General features: G+C 53.9%; 1 protein-coding gene across 1 annotated transcript in view; it reads right to left on the bottom strand.

The window, feature by feature from the left end:
• GLB1L2 (galactosidase beta 1 like 2) overlaps positions 1-8,932 on the bottom strand; it is a 27,310-nt gene that overhangs the window by 10,017 nt on the left and 8,361 nt on the right. The window contains exons 4-7 of the mRNA XM_015571973.1: positions 8,079-8,147; positions 7,418-7,513; positions 5,292-5,400; positions 2,607-2,699 (exon numbers count right to left, since the gene is read on the bottom strand). Of these exons, the coding sequence (XP_015427459.1) occupies positions 2,607-2,699; positions 5,292-5,400; positions 7,418-7,513; positions 8,079-8,147 (367 nt within the window). The remainder of the gene's footprint in view (positions 1-2,606; positions 2,700-5,291; positions 5,401-7,417; positions 7,514-8,078; positions 8,148-8,932) is intronic.

Below are 8,932 nucleotides of genomic sequence, written 5' to 3'. Positions count from 1 at the left end.
GTCCTCCAAGGCCTAGGGGAGGGCAATGGGGGGGTCCCCGTCCCCCCCTCCTCAGAGCTCCTGCCGGCCACGCCGCTGGGAAGGAGGCGGCAGGAAGGGAAGGAGGAGCTTCCGATAAAGCATGTTATTTCCCTGCAGAAAACAGAGACACCTGTTCTGTCCGTGTGCGCGATGGTGGGCAGAGCTCCGTCGGCTGGAGTCCAGCGCGGCAGGGGCAGGGCTGCCCGGCTCAGGCACCCTCGGCCGCTCCCGGTCCCGCAAGGTGCCCGGAATGGCTACTGTGCGTCCCTAGACAGGACTATGCAGAGGCCAGCTCGGCGAGGCCAGACACCGTACTGCCATCGGGCAAGAGACCACTGAGTGCTGCGTAAGGATGCAACATGGCCCAGTGAGAAAAATATTGGATTTGCTCTCTCAAATCTTGGGTTCAAAATCAGATTCCATCAATTACTGGCTTTCTAACCGTGCATAAATCACCCAACATCTGAGTTTTAGTCAACCTACTGGAGAATAAGGATGATAATACCTATATCAGATAATTATTTCTGAGGCTTTAATTATAGAGCAAATGAAAGTGTGTTAATTTAATAAGTTTTAACTTACATTTTATTCTCCTTTTAGGGTCTTGATGTGAAGAGCACATACATTTCAAATGAATTTGGGTGTTTAAAATACAAACTATATAGCTCATGATTTTTCTTGCATTAATTAACTTCAATATATATTCTTTTTTAAAAAATGTATATTTTATTGATTTTTCACCGAGAGGAAGGGAGAGAGACAGAGAGCTAGAAACATCAATGAGAGAAAAACATCATCGAATGACAGAGCTGGCAACAGCAAGTCCGCCTCGGACACGGACGCCCCAGCGCTTCCGGGCCCAGTGCCACGCAGAAGGACGCTGCCCCCCCCCCTCGGAGCCCCTGCCGGCCACGCCGCTGGGAAGGAGGCGGCAGGAAGGGAAGGAGAAGCTTCCGATAAAGCATGTTATTTCCCTGCAGAAAACAGAGACACCCGTTCTGTGCATGTGCGCGATGGTGGGCAGAGCTCCGTCGGCTGGAGTCCAGCGCGGCAGGGGCAGGGCTGCCTGGCTCAGGCACCCTCGGCCGCTCCCGGTCCCACAAGGTGCCCGGAATGGCTACTGTGCATCCATAGACAGGACTACGCAGGGGCCGGTTCAGCGAGGCCAGATGCCATACTGCCATCGGGCAAGAGACTGCAGGGACCCCAGAGTAGGCCAGGACCTCAGGGACAGCCCACACCTCCCCATCACCCTTGCCAGAGCAAGCAGCCCACCCCTTCCCCACCCCCAGCAGGGTGGGCTCCGGCACCAGCCGTGCCCCTGGCATGTGCCCGTGGCATGCTGCACATGCCCAGGAGAACAGTCAGTGCTTCCTGAAGGTTGTGAATCAAATGGTGAAAATAAGCAGAAGGGGCACACCCCGTGCTGAGGGACAATAACCGTCTCCCCATCAGAACAACGGCTGACACAGGGGAGCCCGGGCGAGCCCCAGGCCTCCCTGGGCGCGTTAGGTACGTGCTGTCCTCCGGGCACAGCGGGCTCTGGGCTGTGCAGACGCAGAGCCTCGGAGAAGCGGGTGAAGTGTCGGATAAAGACAAGTCTGCTGATTTCAACCCAATTCTTTTGGACGCAGAGGAGGCAGAGGGATACCCGGTGATGAGTGACGCTCAGGTCTGACCCCAGACGCTGGTGAGGAAGGAGCAGAGGGGCCCTAATTCTCGGGACCACAGAAGCTGCGGGCGCTGAATCCATTAGGCCAGGCGAGTTTTGATCCGAGCCTGAACACCCACCACCTCACCACTCCAACCCGTCGCTCACTGATACCTAGTAAAGTCTGCGCACGTGCCACCACATGCATACAGCATCCCGGGCCTGGGAGGGGGAACACATGGACGGTAACTGTCTTCTAAAGCTGTTCCCTTCACATGTTCCCTTCCCGGCCACGGTGTGGCTGACTGTCCCGTCAGGGATGGACGACTGCCGCTTCTAGCATAGCCATCTGCCCAGGGCAGCTCAGGGCCAGTCAGTCCATACAAGTCCTTCACTCTCGGCCCTGCAACACCATGAGGCGCTGCCGTCCCCAGTTAAACTTGATCGACAAAGGGCAAATGTGCGACAACCCTACTGAGAAAGCCCTGGCTGGTTTGGCTCAGTGGACCGAGCATCGGCCTGCAGACTGAAGGGTCCTGGGTTTGATTCCGGTCAAGGGCACATGCCCGGGTTGCAGGCTCGATCCCCAGTGTTAAGGAATGAAGATACTTTAATAGATGATAGATGACTTCCCAAGGGAGGTGGATTCTTCATATTATTTAATAAATTGTTATAGGCATGCAGGAGGCAGCCGATCAATGATTCTCTCGTATCATTGATGTTTCTATCTCTCTATCTCTCTCCCTTCCTCTCTGAAATCAATAAAAATAAATATTTTTTTTTAAAAAGCATGGAGAAAAAAATGTGCTAGTGAAGAACTGGTACAGGGAGAGGCGATGTTACTATGAGAAAAGCGTCAGACCCCCTGTGACACCACAGCCTGGCAGACGTTCGAGAGGAAGGAGTGTGAGAAAAGAACCGCGAGGACACTTACTTTCTTGATGTACGGCAGGTAGGCGGGGTCTTTGTTGTAGGAGCCATACTCATTCTCCACCTGCACAGCGATGATGGGTCCCCCGTGCTTGTACTGGGGAGAGAGAAACAGTCCGGCGCCCAGCGTGTAGCGGGAACCGGATGGTCTCATTTCACTCCACGTCTCACCAGGTACTGGCGTGACGTCCCATTGGGAAGCCAAAGTCTCAAAGGTCTGGCGTGTGATTGAGGGGCGGCAGCCAGACAGAGTGGAGAGCCCCAGGCCTGTGATCCCCCACGGGAACGTCCCATAAACCACCGCATACTGGCCAAAGCAACTGTAACAGATAGCGGTTCTCAACCTGCGGGTCGCGACCCCTTTGGGGGTCGAACGACCCTTTCACAGGGGTCGCCTAAGACCATTGGAAAACACATATATAATGACATATTGTTTTTGTGATTAATCACTATGCTTTAATGTTCAATTTGTAACAATGAAAATACATCCTGCATATCAGATATTTACATGACGATTCATACGAGTAGCAACATTACAGTGATGAAGTAGCAACGAAAATAATTTTATGGTTGGGGGTCACCACAACACAAGGAACTGTATTAAAGGGTCGCGGCATTAGGAAGGTTGAGAACCACTGGTATAGGAAGGAGCTCTGGCAGCCAATCCAATGTTTAGACAGATACATCAACGCCCAATCAAGAAAAAGACATTCTGCCCTAGCCGGTGTGGCTCAGTGGACAGAGCATCAGCCTGCGGACTGAAGGGTTGTCCCAGGTTCCATTCCGGTCAAGGGCACATGACCGGGTTTCAGGCTCGATCCCAGTAGGGGGCGTGCAGGAGGCAGCCGATCCATGATTCTCTCATCGTTGATGTTTCCATCTCTCTCACCCTCTCCCTTCCTCTCTGAAATCAATAAAAAATACTTAAGCAAAAGCCATTCAAAAGGGTATGAAACTGCATGTTTTGCTTGCCCTTGCCCCACCCTTCTGTGGTGCAGCATGGCAGTCAGTGCTCTGGGCTGTCCGTGGTCTGTCCAGCGGACTAGTGCCTGTCTCCTCTGACTCGGAGCTGAAACAGGGTGGTATGTTGGCAACATCTGGACCTCAGGTGTGTGTGTCTTTCTTTACAAACTATTTCTCGAGATTTCTGCTCCTTTGAGTGAGACGTGTCTCCATGTTTCTTGTTCGTCTTGTGTGGGTTTTTTTCTGAAAATTGGGTTTTTAAAAAGCCGTCATGTCTCTGTCTTTGCATATTTGGAGGGAACGTCTTCACTATTTAATGGGCTCCTAAGCCTTGAGATCAGCCAGGATGAAGGCTTAAGACCTTCTCAGATATTTCCGGGGCATCTGTCCTGTCTAAACTGTGTGTGTGCATGTGTCTCCCGCTGCTTTTACATGTCTTACTTCCCCAGGGTCTCACCTAGCTGCCTCTTGTGGCCTTAAGGGTTCTGTCGTACCCCTCTGCCTCCACACTCTTGCCCCAAGGCTTCCAGGAGTCTGTAGTCCCCCTGACGTTTTCACATGCTTTACCTACTAGTCTTTAAAGAAACACACACACACACACTGGACTTACTAGACAAAAATGTTTAAGCTGTGATAAATACGAACTGCTGATGGGAATGCAGATTGGTGTGGAAAGCTGTATGGAGTTACCGCAAAAAATTAATTAATGGAACTGCCTTAGGATCTAGCGATTCCACTTCAGGGAATTTATCCCAAGAAACCCGAAGCACTAACTCAAAAGAATAGATGCAGCCCCTATATTCACTGCGGGCGTCAGTCACCATAGCCAAGAGGTGGAAGCTGCCCCAGTGTCCATCAGTAAGTGAGTGGATGAAACAGCTACAGTACGTTCACACAACGGAGTATTACTCGGCCGGAAAAAAAGCAAGAACATTTTACCCTTTTCAACACTGTGGACGGACTTGGAGAGCATTGTGCTAAATGAGAAATTTCTCTTAGAAATAAGCCCATAAGAGAAAGACAAGTATCCTATGATTTCACTGATATCTAAGGATCTAAATCAGTGATGGCGAACATATGACATGTGTGTCAGAGGTGACATGCGAACTCATTTTTTTGGTTGATTTTTGTTAAATGGCATTTAAATATATAAAATAAATATCAAAAATATAAGTCTTTGTTTTACTATGGTTGCAAATATCAAAAAATTTCTATATGTGACACGGCACCAGAGTTAAGTTAGGGTTTTTCAAAATGCTGACACGCCGAGCTCAAAAGGTTTGCCATCACTGATCTAAATTAACAAACTAAACTGCCAAGCAAAATGGAGACAGACTCATAGACAGAGAGCAGCTGACTATGAGCTCTGGTGGGAGGGCGGGGAGTTGTGGGGGTGGAGGGACTGAGCAAAAAAGATTTTAAAAAAAGAAAGACCTCCTGAACCAGGACATGTGGTGATTGTAGGGGGGAGGGGATGGGGAGAGGTGGAGGAGGGTAGAGGCTGATGGAATAAAATAATAAGATAAAATAAAATATTAAATAAATAAATAAATAAAATAATAAAATAAAATAAATAAATAAACAAAATAATCAAGCAATGAGTACATCGATGACAGGTCTCAGGCAGCAGGAAGGCATGAGCTCCTGTGTTGGAAGGAACTGGGAGCCCCTGGTCTGAGAGCTGCCCGAGGGCTGTTTACTCCCGTAGGAAGGCAGGTGCTTTTACCTGGAGCGGCACCACCCTGGACATCAGGTGGTCGAAATAAAGGTCCACTGCTTCGGTGAAGCCCTTGTATGTCGTTCTCAGCCTCATGCCAGAGTCTCGGAGCAGCCAGCTTGAATAGAAAAGGAGGGGGAGGGAGGTGGGCATTAGCTCCACTGTTTGTGGGCCACCCTGGGCAGGGCGATGGTGGCATGAAAGGAAAGCCGTGACCGAGTGCTCAGGAATGAGACCCGAGATGCCCTCACCCCACACCCTCCACCCGTCGGAGAGGAGCACGTGCGGCCCGGCCCAGCCCCGAACTCAGCCCTGCTCCCCGATAGGGGACACCAGCCTGGTGGCAACAGGTCTGGCTGCCAGTCAGAGTGAGAAAAGCTTTTCATTGGCTGCAAGGCCCGCTCTTCAAGCATTTACTCTGCAATCTCTGTATCGGGGGTGAAGCCAAAGGCGTTAGGCTGGGACTGCAGAACAGAGGCAGCCTCCAGCGTCACCCAGAAAAGCAGCGGGAGGCAGGCTGTGCTGTGCGAGGCTAAGCTGCCTCCCGGCTGCTCGGCCCTGCTCTGGCCTGGCTGCGGTTCCCGGCCCTGCTCTGGCCTGGCTGCGGTTCCCGTTGACCCGGCTCATCTGCATCATCAGATCAGCTATTCAGAGCTCGGCTTGGGGGAGAAGCAGGGAAGCAAGAAGATTCATTCTTCCTACAACCTGTCTGGGGGGGTCCCCATTCCCCAAGGAACACAGGACGTTGTTCCAGAGCTGCAGTCAAAGTACTTTCCATCTCATCTGAAATTCGGAGAAAACTCTTCTATTTTCTTACGAAAGGCCCTGATTCAGAAGTCCTGAAGAGGGTCAGAAAGTATCCCTTTAATGTGAGGTCACGGTGGATGAGGGAGAGCGGTCTCCATGGGACTGACGGCTCCCCGCCATCTCCAGGAGACAGGTCTGGCTGGGCATCCCCACGGGCACTCGTCCGTTTCCCAGAGGAGCGCGCCGCCTGCCAGGGTTGTCCGTGGGCCCACCGCCTCTGCCACCCGGGCCTGGACGGCCAGGCGCTGCACAGGAGGGCCGAGTGCTGGAGTCCTCGCTGCTTCTGAGCGGAGACTTAACCCCTGTCCTCCTGTGCCCGCTCCGGCTCAGCCAGAGGCTTCTCGCTGACAGGTTTCTAATCCCCAGGGGTGGGGGAGGCCACTCTGGCTGGGGTCACAGCCTGGCTGAGGGCGCTCTGGCCGAGATGAATGGCACAGGGACACAGAGGTGGTCCTGGGTAGTGAAGGAGATGGAGACAGAGGCTGCCTGTGCCCCTGGGGCCGGGCTGGGTAGCAAATGAAACCAGAGGAAAAACAAAACAAAACAAAACAAGACGGAGACGGGTGGCTGCGGTCTGGGGAGAAGCCAGTCCCGCAGGAGACAGCCTGGCAAACAGGCTCGGCCTCCCGCCCCAGGGGCAGCGCGGGGTGGGGGGGGAGCAGACCTGACCATCCGGAGCACAGTGAGGAGGGGAACGATGACCCCTCTTAAAAAATGTATCTTTTTTTTGAAAATTAAAAGCAATAATGAGGGGGAGGAGGCATGCACGTGGTGGCAGGTGGTCCAGTTGTAGAAACTGGATCACACAGCCCCCCACTGGCCCCGGTGGGGACTGCACATCCTCAGATAACTCCTGAGGGCTGAAATGCAAAGATGAGAGAGCACACGAAAGCCATCATGTGTTTCTCTGACACTTGAACAAACAAACGCTGGTCACATCCCCTAGACACAGGCGGGCGGGTTTGATTCCCCCTGTTTTGCAGACAGGAAGGTGAGGTCCAGGGCAGACAAACGGCCCAACTGAGGCCGAGTCACAGCAGAGCCCTGGTGGAGCGCACGCCTCGGGGAGCGCACCCCTGGGGGTGGCCGGCCCTGGGCCGTGCTCGCCACGTGGAAACCACATCGGATTAGACACGGACGGTGGGGGTGACATCGTTTACTAGTGAAATGACCCCCTTTGGGGGCTACTTATTCTAAAAAGGAACTTCAGTACAAAACAGAAAAATATACATTCTTTAAACGCAAAATTAAACCTATATTTGTGATCACATTTTACATGAGCACACAGACAACTCGGGCTGTGGCCAGAGGCCTCACAGCCTGCTCACCTGGGCAGGCCGCCGAGGTCGATCTCGCTGCAGATGTAGGGGCCCGGACGCAGGATCACCCACAGCCCGACCTCCGCGGCCATCCGGACAAAGGCCCTAGGAAGGTCAAAGGCGGCCACTCTGAGGGCATTCGAGCCGGGGGGTTGGGGACGAGCTGCCCAGAACCTCTGCTGGCCCGCCCTCCTCTCAACCAGAGACAGGCAGAGTGAAGAGAAGGCCGAGCCCCCACCCCTGCAGCTGGCTTCTCACCAGCTCCCAGCCCAGGACCATCTGCACAGCCCACCGGGTCATGGGGGTGGGGGCGGGTGTCAGACAGGGGATGGGGTCCTCACATGAACCTGACCCCAACCATCTTGCTGCCTCCAGGGGCAGCCCCCTTCCAGCAGGGGGGAGGGACCCCACTGCAGAGCAGGGCTGACAGGGGACCAGGCTCCTCTGGGCTGCAGTGAGGAGGGTGGGCTCAGGGGAGGCCTGGGCACCTGGGAGCAGCAGGTCCCAGCTGGAGAGCACCTGGCCCCAGTGCAGAGCTGGCACAGGGCCCTGAGAAGAGCTTCCAAGCAGAGCTGAGAGGCCGCGATGGTCCCTCATCAACCCCCGCCAGCCCCTCCCTGCCCCCAGGCCCAGGCCCAGGCCAGGTCACAGGAGCAGCAACAGCACGTACTCCAGATCCAGGTTCCCAGAGAAGTCAAATGTGCCTCTCTGTGGCTCGTGGAGGTTCCAGGGGACGTAGCTGTAACAGGAAAGAGTACAGGCATGGATGGGCTCTTCATTTATTCCACCTCATCCCCCGGGTTCCCTCTTGATCCCTAAAACCCCTGTGTTGCCCTAGCTCAGAGGTCAGCAAACCGCGGCTCGCGAGCCCCACGCGGCTCTTTGGCCCCTTGAGTGTGTCTCTTCCACAAAATACCACGTGCGGGTGCGCGCGTACAGTGTGACTGAAACTGCGTGGCCCATGCGCAGAAGTCGGTATTTTGTGGAAGAGCCACACCCAAGGGGCCAAAGAGCCACATGTGGCTTGCGAGCCGCAGTTTGCCGACCACTGCCCTAGCTGGTTAGGCTCAGTGTACAGAGCATCGACCTGCGGACTGAAGGGTCCAGGGTTCGATTCGGGTCAAGGGCACATGCCCAGGCTGCAGGCTCAACCCCCAGTAGGGGGCATGCAGGAGGCAGCCAATCGATGATTCTCATCATTGATGTTTTTCTCTCTCTCCTTTCCTCTCTGAAATCAATAAAAATATACTTTTTAAAAAAAACTCTCTGATGGTGCACTCTCTCCGTGGTGCACTGTCTCAGTGACGTCAGGGCTGGACCAAGAACTAAGTGAAGAGACGGAAGGCCTTAGAGAACCCAGGGCCAGTCCAGGGGGACAGAGAGCTCACCTACCTCTTGGGGGTGGGGTGGGGGGGAGAAGGCCAATAAGACATGAAGATGTGGGGGAAGCATAAGACAGGACCACAGGGCAATGTGGGCTGCTCAGAGTAGGATCTGCCCGGGCTCACCCATCCTGGCACCCTG

Source organism: Myotis davidii, unplaced genomic scaffold (genome assembly GCF_000327345.1).
Source record: "Myotis davidii unplaced genomic scaffold, ASM32734v1 scaffold809, whole genome shotgun sequence".
Lineage (NCBI taxonomy): Eukaryota > Metazoa > Chordata > Mammalia > Chiroptera > Vespertilionidae > Myotis > Myotis davidii.
Note: the sequence above shows the minus strand (reverse complement) of the source record. Positions and strands in the feature narration are given on the sequence as shown.